Source organism: Amia ocellicauda, chromosome 17 (genome assembly GCF_036373705.1).
Source record: "Amia ocellicauda isolate fAmiCal2 chromosome 17, fAmiCal2.hap1, whole genome shotgun sequence".
Classification (NCBI taxonomy): domain Eukaryota; kingdom Metazoa; phylum Chordata; class Actinopteri; order Amiiformes; family Amiidae; genus Amia; species Amia ocellicauda.
The window spans coordinates 16,719,777-16,738,468 of record NC_089866.1 but is presented as its reverse complement, the minus strand read 5'-3'; the positions used below and the strand labels follow the sequence as shown (position 1 = coordinate 16,738,468).

General features: G+C 40.1%; 1 protein-coding gene across 13 annotated transcripts in view; it reads left to right on the top strand.

The window, feature by feature from the left end:
* fbrsl1 (fibrosin-like 1) overlaps nucleotides 1-18,692 on the top strand; it is a 279,122-nt gene that overhangs the window by 168,848 nt on the left and 91,582 nt on the right. For all 13 annotated transcript variants that reach the window (XM_066690181.1, XM_066690186.1, XM_066690184.1 and 10 more), the window contains one exon: nucleotides 5,656-5,685. In XM_066690181.1, coding sequence (XP_066546278.1) covers nucleotides 5,656-5,685 — 30 coding nt within the window. The remainder of the gene's footprint in view (nucleotides 1-5,655; nucleotides 5,686-18,692) is intronic.

Genomic DNA, 18,692 nt, shown 5'->3' with positions numbered 1-18,692 from the left:
TCATTACACAGTGCAAACTCTGCTGAATTCCCATTCATCACCAGACCCTGCTGCCCTCCCCAACATCATAATGGAGTCGGCGCTGCACTCCTACGTTGCTGGCATTATGCAGACAGCTATGCTTTTCTTGTGGCAACACTGGAGGGACATAAGCCAGGCCATGTTACAGGAGCTTTTTATTTAAGGGAGTTTGTTTTTTTGAAAGGAGCAGCGCATACCACAGTTTCATCTAGCATGTATCAAAATCTCTTCTGTATAATTGTCCCTGTAAAATAGCTGGAGAGACATTGTCCTGTTGCTCTGTATTTCTGTGTTGTCTGAATGGCTGCCCCATGCTACACACGGAGATGACGGACAGGATCGCAGGTTCAGTTTGGTCATGGCTGTAAAGCACTTTGGGGTGCCTTGTGATGAAAAGTGTTACAGAAATGTCAAAGCCACTCATTCAGTCAGCCAGTCGGAGCCACGCAAACACTGCACAGCCAAGTCTTTCTTCAATGCCTTAACTGTTTCAGGTACAGATGTTGGCGGTTATGCCTCCTAAACTCGGAACCAGTTGTGTGAATATCATTGAGAGCCCCTCTGTGGCCTGGCGCCTGTCAGCCTGCTTCGCAAACAACATTTCTCTCCGTTTTAACAACGTCCCCTCAGACCCTGATTGTTTTTGTGTTTCACCGTTTGGTACATTTACTCCTTCTGCACTTCCTTTCCGAGTCTTTCTTGGCGGGAGCAGAGGAAGCTCCTTTCCCTGTGTAATTGCCTGGGAATAAGCTCTCCTCCTTCACCAGCTCCTCTGGCAGAAACTCCCTCTCGCCCAGAACTGTGCGCTTCACCACCCTGACAGGTTCTCAGAGCTGTGATTTTGTTGTTTCAATTTTTTTTTCCCCTTGTTCTCCCAGCGTGCCTACTTTTCATTTTGAATGTTGTCTCTCAGTACCCCATGTCCACTTTGGTGAGCATTTGAACTTTCACAAAGGGGCTTTCCAACGCTCAGATGCAGTTACATTTCTGTTGGGGAATAATCGTAAACAGAAAAGCCCACCATTTTTGTTATTTTTCCTGTCTCCTCTCCCGTGGCTAGTGCCTTCCATCACCTCATCTCAAGCTTGCAGTGAGTTGCCAAGAGGATTCGTTTTGCTGCCAGATGTTAATTTGCTTTCTTATCATCTATATTTTAGTCAGTCTCGGAAACACATGGAGAAAGCCATCAGCAGATCCCGTTAGGGCCGCGCAGCGAATGTAACGTGTGTCTGGTATGTTACCCTGACACCCACCCTTCAGATCATTTTTCAGAATTTGTCGCACAGACATGATCAAGAAGCACGCATAATCTGTTTTCAGCACGTCGTCATTGAGTGCTAAATGGATCAAGCACGCTAAAGCTGTGTTCGCGTGCATGACCTTCAGCAAATTATCAGATGGCAAAAAAAGGGGTTCTGATTATAGCTACTCGAAAATTAAATATGCTGCTGTCAGTTATGGCGTGATGGCATTGCCGGCCGTGTTTGTTAATGGTAATTGTGGAGATTGGCATGGCAGTGGCACTTAGGGGGTGACAGCTTGCTCATTCTGTGACAACTCTCACCGCTGAATGAATGGACAGTAATACTGTACTTATCTTTATTGTGTCGCATCCCTGAAAAGGATGGATGTGAAGTAAAATACCATTTGCATGCCTTCTTTAGATGCTCACGAAAGACAAGGTTATGGTGAAAATGAGTGACTAAATTGACACATTGAGCAGCGTTTAAGCTAATGAATGGCTTCGACAAACAATGGGCACACTTTCTGAGCTCATATTTACAGAGAAGCTTAACATGTACCTCTGTGAGATAAAGATACCATTTGCTTTTTTAAATGTGATTATTTATTTATTTAAGCAGTTCATTCATTATGCCGACAGTGACTCTGTACTTAAATGCTGACCAAGTTGATTCGTGGGCCGCATTTGTGGAAATTTGAAGGACAGCAACCTAAGCTTATAGACTCTACATACAAGTCCGCATTCACATATATCCAGACTCCACCTCGTCTACAGGTAGGCCTTTCATTAACACTATCATTGTAGTGAGTGCGTTTCTTTGCCTGCAGCAAGCAAAAGCTCAATCTATTTTAATCAACCTGGGTGCAAAAGACCTTTTTCTGTTTCTCTGTTGAATCTTATCATGGCTGTTATGTTGCTTTATTTTTTAAATGGTGTAAAACTATTTCTTCCCCCACTCTCCCCACTTTTTCACTCCTTTTCTGAAAAGTACTTTTTACTGCTGTACAAATTCCTCCATTCATGCAGACAGATGCACACACACGCACACACACACGCACACACACACGCACACCCACACACACACATACAGGCACACAGCTGGAGAAAAGAAGTCTCTTGACTTAATACTGCCCATTCACAGAAGAAGCTTCTGTCCTTCAACTGGCTTTTGAATATGAAAAAAACAGAAGAAAATTAGAAAAGCAAAAAAAAAAAAAAAAAAAACGTTTTTCCCTGAAGAGGCCTTGGCTGCAGAATTCTCGTAGTGATTCCTCTCGTTACTTAATTGCACATTTAGACCCACCGCACGCACACAATAGACTTTCTCTTTTGACCCTGCTCCTTCTTTTGTGCCTGTGATTGAAAAGGAGTTAAACAAAATAAAGAGGGGCACTTAAAAATGTTGCCACAGAAACTTAATTGACACATTGAAGCCAGTTTTTCAAGCCATTCTAATGCGATTCAGCTGAATTGCTTTCTCTGTTGTTGCCCTATTGTGAGATCCAAAAGGGCTGGCCATTCCATTCCTGTTTTCATAAATGAAATCCAATTTGATTTTAATAGGGAATAACAAGAGAAAGTCCCCCCCCCACCCCCATGAAGTGAAAAAGGGAAAGGAAATGTGTAATACAATAAAAAGAAAAATGAAGAGCGGCCAGGGACCAGCAAATCTTATTTAAATATCAAAATGCAGAAACAATAAGCTTCCCCTTAAACAAATACTGGTTTCAGTAATTTACATTTGCAGGAATAACCGCTGGAACCAGAACAATATTTGAACCGCAAGCAAATTAATATGGTGTGTGTCTTTAAAAAGAAAGAAACTACCACTAGAATGAAAAAAAGAAAAAAAAAACAGGATAATAGTCTATTGATTAAATATTAATGTGGACAAATTCTAAGTACATGAAAAATGTAAGGAAGGGGAAATGTGCATGTGCAGATTGTGGGTTGAGTGAAGTTACACGTTCATAAGGGCTCTCGTCCCTGGCAGCTCGGGAGAGTGATTCATTGGTACCGTCCCGTCCTGCTGGAAATCTCGTAGAGGAATGATAACTGGAACAAACCAACCTGGAGTGTTTAGTTAAAGCACTTAACGCATCCCACAATTGGCGTGTCTACAACCGCTGACACAATCCAGAATGTGGGAGGTCGGGAGTGAGGGGTGGGGGGGGTGGGGGGGGTGTGTGTGTCCTAATGACACCAGTGAAGTACGAGCTGCAAAATGGTGCAGCTGCACAGGGAGGCCGTTTCCACCAGATTCACCAGACCGGACGAAATTGGCGTATCACTCGCTTCTCATAATCAGATCACAATGATTGTATCTGTTTAGGAAAACGTGAAATATTGCACTTTGTGTTTTGCTTCGCCTAGATTAACAAAGAAGACCCGACTCCAAAGCTGCTTCTGTGTTATGTTGTTTTCTGCAATGGTGTGCTCTGATTGTTTGTTTGTTTCCCCATCAACTCAGTTGTTTACATATCATTCCAGGCAGGCTCGAGTTATCATTTTGAGAGACTCGACCTGTGTTTTTATTTGTTTTAATGTTATTATTCGCTCTCTCTTCATTTCGCCTCTGTGGTGCATAGTCATTTGAAATCATATTAATTCCATATTCACTCCCACTATAATGAAAAGAAAAAAAAAAACAAGCCTTCTGTATTATGGCTGGGTTTGACAACTGAGATGTTTTTTCTTTATATATATATGTGTGTGTGTGTGTGTGTGTGAGAGAGAGAGTGTGTGTGTATAGGAGAAAAGAAAGAGTGATGATTTGCTTTGGTCTGGGCATGCATTGTATATTTTATCATAAGGGAGAAAATATGTATTGATCAGCACTGTATGTCATGCAAAGTTAATGAGCCGTTATAAAGTCTGCAAGCATTCTTTAGCATTTGCTCTTGAGGATTTGGCTTCTGTTCTTCAGGGTGTTTTTTGTTTTGTTTTGCGTTGACCTCTGTTCAAAACCGTGAAGTAGGGACCTCTCTCTGTCGAAGGCTGTCAACGCCTTCTAGGCTGTTTGGCTCTCCCTTTCCACAGCAGCGATTCAAGACATTCTTTCAAAAGAATTACGAAATTAGAAATTGTGCTCCAGTGCAGCCCACTCAGCAGAAAAAAAAGATAAGAAACAAAAAAAGATAAGGGAATGACAACAGAGAATGCACATTACTGATGTGTTATCTCTATCTGGTGTATGCAGGTGTTGCTGTGATAATATGTCAATCTGAATCTCGGATATGATTTGTTGCTCATTCATTTTGTATGTTTTGTTTTACTTTGGTGGGCAAACAAAGTAGATTGAATACAGGGAATGTCTTTGTTTTGTCCGCCATGTAGTGTGAAGAAAATGCACAGGTATACACTAGCCATCACCCTACAGAGACATTGGATGATGAATGTAGCTTTCACTGCCAACAATTTAAACAAAAAACACACTACATGAAAGAAGAAACTATTTAATGGGATTATTAATGGGACCCATCGTGCTCGTTTGGTGTCCATTAATAACTAAGTGATCCAAGGATCCTATCCAGTCTGTTTTTGAATGTTCCCAAATTGTTGCTTCAACCACATCGCTGGGGAGTTTGTTCAGATTGTGACGCCTCTCTGTGTGAAGAAGTGTCTCTTGTTTTCCGTCTTGAATGCCTTGAAGCCCAATTTCCATTTGTGTCCCCGGGTGCGTGTGTCCCTGCTGATCTGGAAAAGCTCCTCTGGTTTGATGTGGTCGATGCCTTTCATGATTTTGAAGACTTGGATCAAGTCCCTACGTAGTCTTCTTAATATGCCTATTGTTTTGTTTATTTCTTTTTTTTTTATCTTGTCATGTTTTTATCAGAGATTAAAACATCTTAAGTGACACACAATTCATAACAGATCTGTGGTCAGTGTGGATTACAGAAACATCATTTTGTTCTATATTAGTCACCAAGGCCTAGTTATGCGGTTTGGAAATGTCAGCATTCTTCTACCTATTCAGTGGTATTTTTTATGGCATGGATGTATGGAGTAAGAAGAAACTTGTTTAAAAAATACTCAAGTTTGAAAGCTGTAGAAAACTTCCATAGGTTGTTATCAGGACAGGGTGAATGTACAAAAAACATGTCAGCTTAAATTTGGAAGCCATCATCTGTTGTCCGTGAAGCGGTGATTGTCGAAAACATCCTTCCCTGTGGTATTCGTTCTGAGGCTTTCACAAAGAAGCGTCTTGCGTTCCCGCTTTGAACCGCGACAACTTTCCCAAAACTGACATTTCTTTTTTTAACGTTACACTCCCCAGTTTGGCTTGAAAGCTGTCAGTGAAGGGGAATATATCAAAACAGCTGTAAACATAATGAGGGAAGGTGAGATGATAAATAATTCTTTGTGTTTTTTTCTTCTTGTTTTCATTGCAGTGTGACAGTGAGAGTGACATTGACGACAAGGTAAGACTGTTTGTATTATGTTTTCTTTTCTTTTTTTACAGCCATCTATGTCGCACATGTATATATATATAGAGAGAGAGAATTTTGTGTATTGTATGTGAGGATGGGGGTGGAGCATGCACAGATGCTGGTTGATTTGTAGATCCACTTGTGTAATTTCCATTACATTTTTTCATGGAATTAAAAGATGACAAAGGAGAGAATGTGAGGAATGGGTTTACGTATGCGCTGGTGGTCCCTCAGTTTGTGAAAAGAATGTGGAATTTGTGTGTGTGCGCATGTGGTTGCTTTTGATCTCCTCTGTTGTTGCTTATTTTTAAGTTGTCACACTTTTATATTTCTAATAAAGGAAATGCATTTTGGCCTTCAGTCTAAATCCCGGCTAAAGCATATGGTTTTCCTGATTTAATGTAAGCCATAACGTAATGCATGTAATTATCTTTCTGATGCACCCGATAATCTCTGAGCTCATAATTTCTTGACAATTGTAACAACCCCCCTCCACCACCACTGCCATTTATCTTCCTACTCCCACGAATCCTTCTGAGAACTACAACTCCTCCCTGAAATAGCGGTCTTCAAAAAAAAAAAAAAAAAAAAAAACTAAAACAAAAAGGTGGGTATAATTACAAGGAATAACATAGACTATGCCAAACATATAAATTAAACATAGCTATGGTTTATAAAACACACATTTAAAATAAGAGAATAATTTACATTTCCAAAGGTATTACGGCCTCCGTTACACAACAATGTAATCCATTAACATCACAGCACTGTAGAGTTAAACAATGTTAACAATGCACGTTAACTTGATTTATAAAGTTCCCTTATTCTGTTATGAATTAACGATCAATAAATAGATATGTGATAGCATGAAATTCATGTTTATCTTTTACTCCCTTCTTTTTCATGTGGCCAACAATCCCAAGTGCATGTCAGTAATGCTTCAGCCAAGTGAATGATCATATGTTGGCTTGAGGATAACCTGAGGAACAACTTCACGTACATAAGCTCATTGTATATGCAGATAATTTGCCTTAATCAGTTAAATCTAATCAGTTATATGCAGCTTTGCGCTCTGTTTTCATCACAATACGTCTTACGGTTATTCAATTTCACTGAAATGGATTTGGATAGATTTTAATCAAATAATATCCTACTGCTGTTTAACACAATCATGCTAGATTTGGATGCAGATACAAATAAAATAAAATAAAATAAAATATATATATATATTTTTTTTTTATTTAACAGAGGTATTTTTAGAACATCTAAAACCATGCATTCCCTTTGGACAATCTAAATATCAGTGATTCAGATGTTGTTTTAGAATGAAAATCTTGTGGAAACCATTCGTACTCGGGAAGTATTTACCAAAGCACAAATTATTCATAATGACAAAATATGATTTGCAAATCCAATACTGGGCATTACAGTCTATATGCAATGTACAATAGTCCTTAAACATTGCAGCGTTTTGTGATATCAATGTATTTCACTATATAGTCATTAGGTGAAACGATTTTGATGATGTGTTTGGGCAAATGCTGGATTTGTAAGGTCAGACAAGCTTGTTGGGATAAAGACATTATGTTGGTAAGTATTTTACAGTTTAATACCTGTAACCCTATGAATGATGGAAAAATTTGAATCCTTATCGTTTCAAAGTTCTGTGGAAATGTTAGTGGTTTTCCCTGTTAATGACCCAGTGATAACGGCACACTTTGCATCAACTGTAACTTGAAAATAGAGTTGCTTCTATTTGCTGTTGAACAAAGAAAAAGGATCGAAGCCTCTCATTTGTTGAAGTGACACGAAATTGCGTTTTGATGCGTCTTTTCCAACTTTGGGACAGTTTTCTAGGTACTACAAGGGAATGAAAGAAGTCAGGCTCTAATTTCATACAGTCTCCCAGCTCGGCCACAAGCCAGATCATGATTTATCTGGTTACTTTGACCAAGGGCTAGACCAAATCAAAACTTTGACCTCCCCGTGAATCACAAAGTACAAATCTGCACCCCATCGCTGTTTAATTTATCCTAAGAAGCCACTTTATACTGTTTATAATTCAAAGCCTGACAGGGTACAACTTTGTAATTTGCGATTCACGGGTGGGTCACAATTTTGACTTGGTGAAGCCCCCAATTCCTCTCCTTAATGTACTGCCTGCCTCGTGTCACTTCACAGTCATTGAGGCTGCAAGAAAAATAAGAATCCTCCGCCGGCCGGTGCTAACCTGGCCACAGGCAGGCCGTTTGGCGGGTTGAAGTAATCACCAGAGGCAGCTCTGTATTTTCTTTGGTCCTCAATGAAATATGTTTCTCAATTTGCCAGCGCTTTCTTCGACTCAAAACAGCATTGGAGGTTTGGCTCTGTGCAGCCTCATGATTAACTGGCGGTGAACTCCCAAGCGTGAGATGAGGAGGCCAACAAAAACATCACCTCACTAAAGCATTGCAAAAACTACTTCTCCACTACTGCAGAAACCCCGACCACCTTCTGTGCAGGCGAGAAATATCCCCATCTATGGGGAGACATTGTTGTGTATCGCAGAGTTATTTTTTGGGGAACTCCGTGAAACACAATAGGACATGTTCTGTTTTGTATTTATAATGTGCAGCCAGGTTCAGATTAGGAAATTATCAAAGTGAAAAAAGTTACGGATGAGACAAGGTTCTCTGTAAATAATCAGTAGTTATCAAAGTGTAAATAAATTATATACATGTCTACTGTTCTGTTTTTCACACCTAACAGTGTCTTATTACCTGTAATATAAATGCGTGTGTGCATAAATATATACATTATGATAAGAAAAGAAGAAGTGAAGCAATCATTGCTGTTTTTGAAACTTGATACACTGGTTTTATCAAAGATCCAAATTCCTGGGTATTCTTATCTGTTAATTTCTACTTCTAACAAAATTACAGGTGCTTTCTCACTTCTTTTGAAAAAAAAAACCAGAGGCTTTTGATTCCAGATCAAAAAAAACTTTGAATCCCCCCATTGTCTGCATTTAACCGATTACTTTAATTGATACATTGTGCGCAGGTGCCTAGAAGGTAAACTCACTTACCTCAATTTTAATACAACAGTTTTCCTAGCATTGCAGCACAGCCTAAGATATGTTTCTAAGGAGATGCTGACTTGGACATGCATGTGAAAATGGTGTGTCATAGATGTTCATTGGGTTTACCTTAAATGCCCATTGGTTTGTCATGGGTGGCTGCTTAATTGATCTGAAGATCAGCATATCTGAAGATGTCCGTGTGTCGTGAGTCCATGAGAGCGGCCACACATCCAATAGCATGCGCCTGTCTTCCGTGTGTGTGTGTGTGTGTGTGTGTGTGTGTGTGTGTGTGTGTGTGTGTGTATCACCATCTACATTACACAAAAGATAATCTGCAGAGTTACGTCTGTGATCTGTGTAACTGCTAACCTTGCCGCCCATTAGCCCTCTCGTACCATATGCTTCACATCCATGTTTGCGCCGTGTTTATAAAACATCTGGGGATAAGCACAACTTCTGCTTCTCCACCTACTCTACAAACGTATTCATTGAAAGTCAGCCATTCATGTAAATAAAGTCAATGTTCGGGGTGGAGAAAAGGCTTACTACACAACAGAACATCTTTCCCCAACAGGGTGGGGAAGTTCTACATGTGTGAAGAAGTATCTCCTGTTTTCAGTCTTGAATGCCTTTATGCCCAATTTCCACTTGTGTCCCCTGGTCCGTGTGTCCCTGCAGATCATTGCAGCAGTCTGCACGGGGTGAGTGCATTCGTTAATATGAAATTAAGGCATTTGGGATTGGTCTATTGGTCTGTTTTCCAATGCTGTGTCATCGTGATGGTTTTGACCTAAAAAAAAAAAGAACCTGTCTCACCGGACACAAAGCATTTCCTGTCTGTTTTGCGTTCAGCCCTCTTCAAGAAGGAGAAACTGAAAGCATGTACGCAGCAAGGAAAGGTATGAGTTGCATACTAAGAGACTGCAGTATAATGAAAAAGAGCATGTCTACACCACACTGGGTTTAGAATCAGGATGTTGTTGGTTTGATGCTTTTCATAAAGCCCGCCTTTTCTGTTTTCTTGTGCTCTAGTGATAACAGATTCATTGATTTTTCACAGTTTAATTTACTTCATATTTTTCAATTTAATAGAAGACTAAGTACAAAATCGAATACTCCACATGACTTCCAATTTAATTCCCAGGGCTTTTATTTTTGCACATGAAAACACTTTCTTATTTTTATTTTATAAGATTTCATATTCAACGCATAGTCTAATTGTATGAGAAGGGGCCGATATTTCTCAGAAACAGACTCTAGTGTGCAGTGTACTTTTGTCTATTATTTCGAGACATTTGCTTAAACGATATCAAATAAGAGTTCGTCATTCGTGGCATTCGTAGTCATATTAGCGAACACAACAGATTTTTCTGTAACTATCCAAAAAGGTATGAATATAAATATTAAGTACATTTGGCCAGTTACAAGTGCCCTTCTCACCTCGGAAGGATTTGACCTTTATACAGGTAGACTATTTTGCTTTTACTTTGAAATAAGCTAGGTGATCAAAGGTGTTTTTCCATGACTCTATTAGCAGACCATTGGACAGATCAGATATCAGACTTGACGCAGTTTAAAAGCAGGATTCTAGAACACCCCTCATTACCATTTGATTTGACAGCTTACAGTGGGGGAAAAAAGTATTTGATCCCCTGCTGATTTTGTACGTTTGCCCACTGACAAAGAAATGATCAGTCTATAATTTTAATGGTAGGTGTATTTTAACAGTGAGAGACAGAATAACAACAACAAAATCCAGAAAAACGCATTTCAAAAAAGTTATACATTGATTTGCATGTTAATGAGGGAAATAAGTATTTGATCCCCTATCAATCTGCAAGATTTCTGGCTCCCACGTGTCTTTTATACAGGTAATGAGCTGAGATTAGGAGCACTCTCTTAAAGGAAGCGCTCCTAATCTCAGCTCGTTACCTGTATAAAAGACACCTGTCCACAGAAGCAATCAATCAATCAGATTCCAAACTCTCCACCATGGTAAAGACCAAAGAGCTGTCCAAGGATGTCAGGGACAAGACTGTAGACCTACACAAGGCTGGAATGGGCTACAAGACCATCGCCAAGCAGCTTGGTGAGAAGGTGACAACAGTTGGTGCGATTATTCGCAAATGGAAGAAACACAAAATAACTGTCAGTCTCCCTCGGTCTGGGGCTCCATGCAAGATCTCACCTCGTGGTGTTTCAATGATCATGAGAACGGTGAGGAATCAGCCCAGAACTACACAGGAGGATCTTGTTAATGATCTCAAGGCACCTGGGACCATAGTCACCAAGAAAACAATTGGTAACACACTACGCCGTGAAGGACTGAAATCCTGCAGCGCCCGCAAGGCCCCCCTGCTCAAGAACGCACATGTACAGGCCCGTCTGAAGTTTGCCAATGAACATCTGAATGATTCAGAGGAGAACTGGGTGAAAGTGTTGTGGTCAGATGAGACCAAAATCAAGCTCTTTGGCATCAAATCAACTCACCGTGTTTGGAGGAGGAGGAATGACCCCAAGAACACCATCCCCACCGTCAAACATGGAGGTGGAAACATTATGCTTTGGGGGTGTTTTTCTGCTAAGGGGACAGGACAACTGCACCGCATCAAAGGGACGATGGACGGGGCCATGTACCGTCAAATCTTGGGTGAGAACCTCCTTCCCTCAGCCAGGGCATTGAAAATGGGTCGTGGATGGGTATTCCAGCATGACAATGACCCAAAACACACAGCCAAGGCAACAAAGGAGTGGCTCAAGAAGAAGCACATTAAGGTCCTGGAGTGGCCTAGCCAGTCTCCAGACCTTAATCACATAGAAAATCTGTGGAGGGAGCTGAAGGTTCGAGTTGCCAAACGTCAGCCTCGAAACCTTAATGACTTGTAGAGGATCTGCAAAGAGGAGTGGGACAAAACCCCTCCTGAGATGTGTGCAAACCTGGTGGCCAACTACAAGAAACGTCTGACCTCTGTGATTGCCAACAAGGGTTTTGCCACCAAGTACTAAGTCGAAGGGGTCAAATACTTATTTCCCTCATTAACATGCAAATCAATTTATAACTTTTTTGAAATGCGTTTTTCTGGATTTTTTTGTTGTTATTCTGTCTCTCACTGTTAAAATACACCTACCATTAAAATTATAGACTGATCATTTCTTTGTCAGTGGGCAAACGTACAAAATCAGCAGGGGATCAAATACTTTTTTCCCTCACTGTATATCAGTACAGGATTTGTCTTTTGATTTTGTCACTTTTTTTTATTATTGTCATCTTCATTGAGAGAAAAAATGAAATGATTGCCTTCCCCCCCCTTTGAAGAACTCGCACGAAGTGTCACCCTATCTGGAATATCTTAAACAGGCTGTCTGTATCTGTGCTCAGAATCCGCTGTGTTCTTTTGTTTGCTTCAGATACTGCAGTCGCTTTCTCCTCTCCTAGGACTGTAAAATAAGTGAATGTTTTCATGTGGTTTCTTTGTCTTTCCTTTGGTGGACTGCAACCCAGATTCCTGTCCATATCTTCATCTCGTGTTGCAGTGGGCATTGCACAGGGGGATTGTCAGAGCAGAGCCCACCTTCCTTCTGAAATGTGTATATTTTAATTTTGTCGAGGCTGTCTTTCACATGCTACCCGTGAGGCCCTTCGCAGGAGATTTCACACAGACTATCAATGCTGCATAATGTTTGCTGATACACCTCTTTAATGGTTTTGGTGCTCAAAGAAGAGTTGACATGCTGTCTTGATTGACACATTAATTCCTTTATTCTTATCTGATAAGTTGACAAGCAGGAATCCTGGAAATTAAAGCTAAAGCAGATACACTAGGCATCTTTTTTTAGTTTTTATCTCTAATAACTATGCAGGTAGTATCCTCCACTGTGATATTTATATAGCAGGGGTGTCTGTGAAAGGTAGCATGTACACCTGCAATTGCAGACCCCCTTCCCCGTCATCCTCTCTCTCTAGGGAGGAAAATTAATAGTAACTCCACTACTTCCCTCCCCTGACAGTTTATCGCTGCGCTTAACACAGCCCTCATCTTTGATAACAAACAGCCCACCCACCAGGTCTCTGACAGGCTTAATGGTTTTTTATGGGGGGAAAAAAATAGATGGACTTAATGTTTCGACACAAGTGATCATCTGTCCTCATCTCTTTAATGAAATTAGATTAAGTGCACCTGGGAAATAGCTGAGGAGGCAAAATGCTTTGCCGCCGCCTTTAATTTAAAACCAATTTGCGGGGCATATTCTCTTAAGCTGGGAAGCTGAGCAAATTCAAAAAAATAAATAAAAAAATAAGGAAGAAGGGAGAGAAAAAAATCAGATCGGACTGCCGCTGACGAGCTTAATTCCAATCCCTACAGGCAGTGTAAAATTATAACTGACAAATGCGATGGTGATTTTAATATGTAGATGTCATTTTTTTTTTCTCCTTCATTTTTGCAATGCACTGCTGGAAGGCAAAGCTTTTATCAGCTGGAGTTATGATTTCAGTTCCTCAGGAATAGTGCAGGTCTGTGAACTATTTTTTAATTTATTAGGTTATTTTCAGTGTTTTCCCTCCTCCTGTTCTGGTGGAGATTAGATCACTTTTTTTTTTTTTTTTTAAGATACATCTGCTATGAATTCAATGTAGTGATAAGCATCACTTCTTGAGGGCACAGTGAAGATTTTGATCTAAATTCCAGAAGTATCGCTGCACATCTTTAATATTTTGATGATTGGATTATCTGTTTTAAAGGGCAAGGCATAAAACCCAAAAGTATTTTCTAAAAGCACTCTGACTGTTTATGATGGTTTTCTGAATGTAGCTATTTGACCAGGGAATTAATCCAATAAAACATCAAGGGCTTATGTACAAAGAAGCCCTGGGAAGGATGTGGTGGTAATGGGGGTTTAGACCAAATTCCAGCAGGACCAGACTGAGACAAATAAACTGATGTGACGTCAGCTTGTTTGAATCGTGTCACCAGAGATTATTGTCTCCGGGGGGTAATTAGCTTTCTGTGCGACTAAGACACCACTTGTCAAGTCCCTAGCCTTGGTTTGTAGAGGGTACAGGGAAGATTGTGTTTTTTCAACACTTATGTCGGTATGTTAAAATAAGATTCGTTACTGGGCTAAATAAATAAATGGGGAGCGTGGGGAGAAATACCTTCTTGGAATTCACACTTCAATACTTCCCTCCTGTTCTTATGAAACACTAAATATCTGTTGGCTTGGTGTGTTTTACCGAAACACTCCTGCTTGGAGGAAATGGCAGGCGCTTATGAATGAAGACGTCGACCCAGTTCAGCTCCCACTCCTAGCGTTGGATTCAGAAGGGCAGTGGATTATAGTCATTGATGGCGTAAATCCCCTTCTATCTGGATAGCTCAAGGTTTATATTTTTCTGCTTACTTTGCTCCAGCTGGCTTTTGGTCTCAATTGCCCACTCAGACCAGTGCTCTGCAGTAGCCACAGGAATTTTCTGCAAGGGCAGGCGGAATCATTGAATTTAGAGCCGTCCGTAAGAGCCCCCTTTTCTTTATCGTTTAGTAAGTCGACTGACTGGAAGCTCGAAGTTCACCCACAGTTCTTGATGCAGAAAAGAGAGGAGTTCTGGGGGCCAAGGATGTGGGATTTTTTTACACAAAGGATCTCTGTTCAATTTGAGGCATGTAACTAAAGCCCGGCCAGCCCGAAGGCCAAGCCAGCTGCATGATTTGCCCGATCCTAGGCCATCGCGGCAGTTATACGATTGTTTTTATTAAGGGTAGTGTTTGAATAACAACCAACCACTATAAACATTTTTCCACATCAGTAATAAAAGTGAAATTGAGTCCATATTGCTTGCAGATGTCTTCTGTAAAAATAATTGTTTTTGCGCTAGATTTTAATGTTTCTGATCCTGCATAAACATAATGCTTAAGTGCCTTTTATTCAATAAACATAGCCGGTCTCTAATTACTTGCACATTTTCAAGGCTGGAAATAGAAGTGCCTGTGTTGGAATTGTAGCTCAGAGACTGGGCTCACAACCAACAGGGTAAAACCAGGAGACCTTGCAGACGAAAAGGTCTGTTTTATATGGCCAAGAAAGCCTCACCAATATCCAGGCACCCGAACTTTGCATTATCCCCTTTTATTATTACTAATATCCCCCTTCACGTCTAATGTTTCCCAGCAGACACTTACCTTTATTTAAATGCTATTGCATATCACTAAATACTTTGAAATAAAAGCCCAGTGTCAAGTACATGGAGAAAAAGCTGGTCTATAAGGTTAATATCCTATATTAATAAGAGCTTTACCAAGGAGACTTAATGGTGAGTCAGCGGCGTTGCAAAACTCACAAAGAGAGATATTTAATTTATGGTTTTATAAGAGAGACTCAAGCATACACTAATAGAATAACAGCACCCATAATTAGTTAATGTTGCTGTCTAATTTGTCTTTGTTTCCCCATCACACTTCACTAGACTTTGGCCTCTTTTAGGTTTTGCTGACAGTTTGACAAATCATACTGAATTACTGTTCTCTTGGCCTTAGTAAGAACAACTTCAGTATGTCAGTTGCAGTGTCTACAACATAGCTTCCAGTTACTAAATAAAGTAATATATATCTATATATATCCATGTGTGTATATATCCTTTATAATACAAAACTTAACAGAAAAAAAAAACATCTTTGATTTGAGTTTGAGCATAAATGCCTCAGATGAGGGTAAACATCAAACCCCAAGTCAATCAGCTTGTGCCATTTTTCTTCCAAAGGAAATTTCCGTGGGTTCGTGTGATGTGGGGAGGCTGTGGGAAGGGAGGAGCAACCCAGCGCGTCTGAAAATGGTCAAACACGAAGGCCAGCTGCCTTCAATTAACTTAAAATGCAGGCGACCGATTTCTTCATGCGAAACTAGTCGCTTTGATCTTCCTCGGAAAAGGTGCTTGGCTTGAAAGATTACAGGAAAAAATAATTATTGTATCAAAGAGGCCTATATAAAAGTTTATAAGGATTTAGAAGGGCAGGGGGTAAGGGGGGACTGGGTTATAGCAACGCCAGCATCTCAGGGAGCTACCAGATTTTTTTCTCCATAAGAGTCTTATTATTTAGAAGACCACTGCTTTGCCTAATTTAGTTTTTATTTCTTGTTGTTTTTTCTTTTTTAACAGAATTATTTTCCCCCCTCTACATGCACTCCTTAATTTTCACAGTCCTTTCCCAAACACCTTGTGCATCCTTAAACCAGTTTGGACTTGGGTTACTAGTGTGTTTGTGTCTTTGAACTTGTGGTTTACAAAGTATCTTCATGAACAGAAACGTATAGCATTTACAAACACAAGCTCATTGTATTCTGTGCCGTGAATTTCTCCTGATTTGCCACGATAATGGATGCAAATGTGCCCAAGGAGCTGAAGCTGAGATGCACGGTTGATGTGAGCCAGAGCAGAAAACTAGTATTAAACCGAATGGTCTGTCAGTGCCACAGATAGTTTATATGGGCTTCGATTAAATTAATTTTCCTTCATTAGCAGAAACCTGCTACAGTCAGGGATCCTGTGGAGATGCCATGGGAGGCAGGATTCAGTAGTAGTGGCTTGCAGCTTTCTGAAGAGGTAACACATGGCTCAGACAGCCGGAATATGTGTGAGCGCTGATAGCAGGAAAACTGCCAAATGAGGTGGATGTGCGTTGATGGGTTATGGGGCTGGGGGGGTGGCATATCACATGTAGACTTGCCATACGGTTCTCCTCCATCAAGTCTGTGTGTGTTGAATCCATGCATTTATGTTTACTCCACCACATTTTTGGAAACCTGTGCTCAGATTAGATAGTTCTAAAAAGCTGAGTGGATTAAAGGTCATCTTAGTAGCAAGAATGGTTTAAATAAGGGTTATGTGGAATAATAATGCATCCCATTGGTTTTCTGGCGTATGATTTCCTTACATAACATAGATGACTCTTCTGATTCCTGTTTGTTTGTAAGTTTGTTTATCTCCCCTTCAGACAGAAACTTTAAGCCCTGGTTTGGTGATCATGCAGTTGTTGTAAGTGTACCTCTTTTGTGGTGTGGTGTGGTGACATCAAAGAATTTGACTTTAAATGAACTAATTGGTATCTGAAATACTTATGCTTATTATATTATATTTCCAACAGAAATTATTTATAGGCTGTTAACTAAAATATTCCAAATGACACTTAGAACAGGGGATGTGCCAACTGACTGGAAGACAGCAAATGTCATACCAATTCACAAGAAAAGGGACAAAACTGAGCCAGGAAATTACAGACCAATCGGTCTCACCTGCTTTACTTGTAAAATATTGGGACAAATCATTAGAAAATAGAGGAACATCTTAATGAAAGCCATATTCTTGGAGATAGTCAACATGGGTTTAGATCATGTCTTACTGATTTATTAGAATTCTTTGAACATGCAACAGCTGTAGATCTTGTGAAAGCATATGATACAATATACTTAGATTTTCAAAAAGCTTTTGATAAGGTTCCACACCAAAGACTGATCCTCAAATTGGAAGCTGTAGGCATTCAGGGTAATGTAAGTAGGTGGATTATAAATTGGTTGATGTCTAGGAAACAGAGGGTGTCGGTTAGAGGAGTCGCTTCTAACTGGAGTGAGGTTGTTAGTGGAGTTCCACAGGGATCAGTACAAGGGCCTGTGCTTTTTCTAATCTATATTAATGATCTGGACTCTGGGATAGTAAGCAAACTTCCAGATGATACTAAAATAAGTGGCTCAGCAGATACAATCTCTACAGCACAGGTTATTCAAAGGGACTTAGATAATATTCAGGGCCGACACCTGGCAGATGAAATTCAATGTGGACAAGTGCAAGGTATTACATGCAGGTAACAAAAATGTCCACTATAATTACACTAGGAATAGAACTAGATGAAGTAACGCATGAGAAAGACCTTGGAGTCTACGTGGACTCCTCACTTTCTCCATCCAAACAATGTGGGGAAGCAATAAAAAAAGGCAAACAGGATGTTTATATTGTCAATAGTGTAGAATTGAGAACAATGGCAGTGATGTTCAGACTGTACAATGCACTAGTTAGAGCTCATCTGGATACTGTGGACAGTTCTGGGCAACACATTTCAAGAAAGATATCGCAGCTCTAGAGGCAGTTCAGAGGAGAGCAACCAGACTTATTCCATGTCTGAAGGGAATGTCCTACTGAGATACTGAGGGACCTGAACCTTTTCACCCTGGAACAGAGGAGACTTCGTGGGGACTTGATCCAAGTCTTCAAAATCATGAAAGGCATCGACTACATCAAACCAGAGGAGCTTTTGCAGATCAGCAGGGACACACGCACCCGGGGACACAAATGGAAATTGGGCTTCGAGGCATTCAAGATGGAAAACGGGAGATACTTCTTTACACAGAGAGGCGTCACAATCTGCAACAAACTCCCCAGCGATGTGGCTGAAGAGACAATTTGGGATCATTTAAATATAGATTGGATAGGATACTTTGATAATTTAGATACTAATGGACACCAAATGAGCATGATGGGTTGAATGGCCTCCTCTCATTTGTACACTTTCTATTTGCTTATGTACTGTTTTGTGGAAGTGGAGGAATGCTAATATTTCATAACGCCAAAGTGTCCAATGAAGGCTTGCTTTTGATTTAAAATACTTCATAAGAATGTTTCAGCTGATATTTATCAATGTAGAACAGTCAAACTGTCCTTGGGGAAGTAATGGCACTAAAATTAAAGCTGTATAAATAATGTGATGTATTGTAACAAGTCATTTTAGCGTCTGCTAAGAACTATAATAATAATAATAATAAAACATTGTATGCTGTATAGATCAAATGTTATATGATTCAGGACATCTCAGCTACCCATTTTTCTCTCTTCATAACTGGCAGATTGAATTGAAAGACTTGGAAAAAATATAGCTCTTCAAATCCACAGTACCAT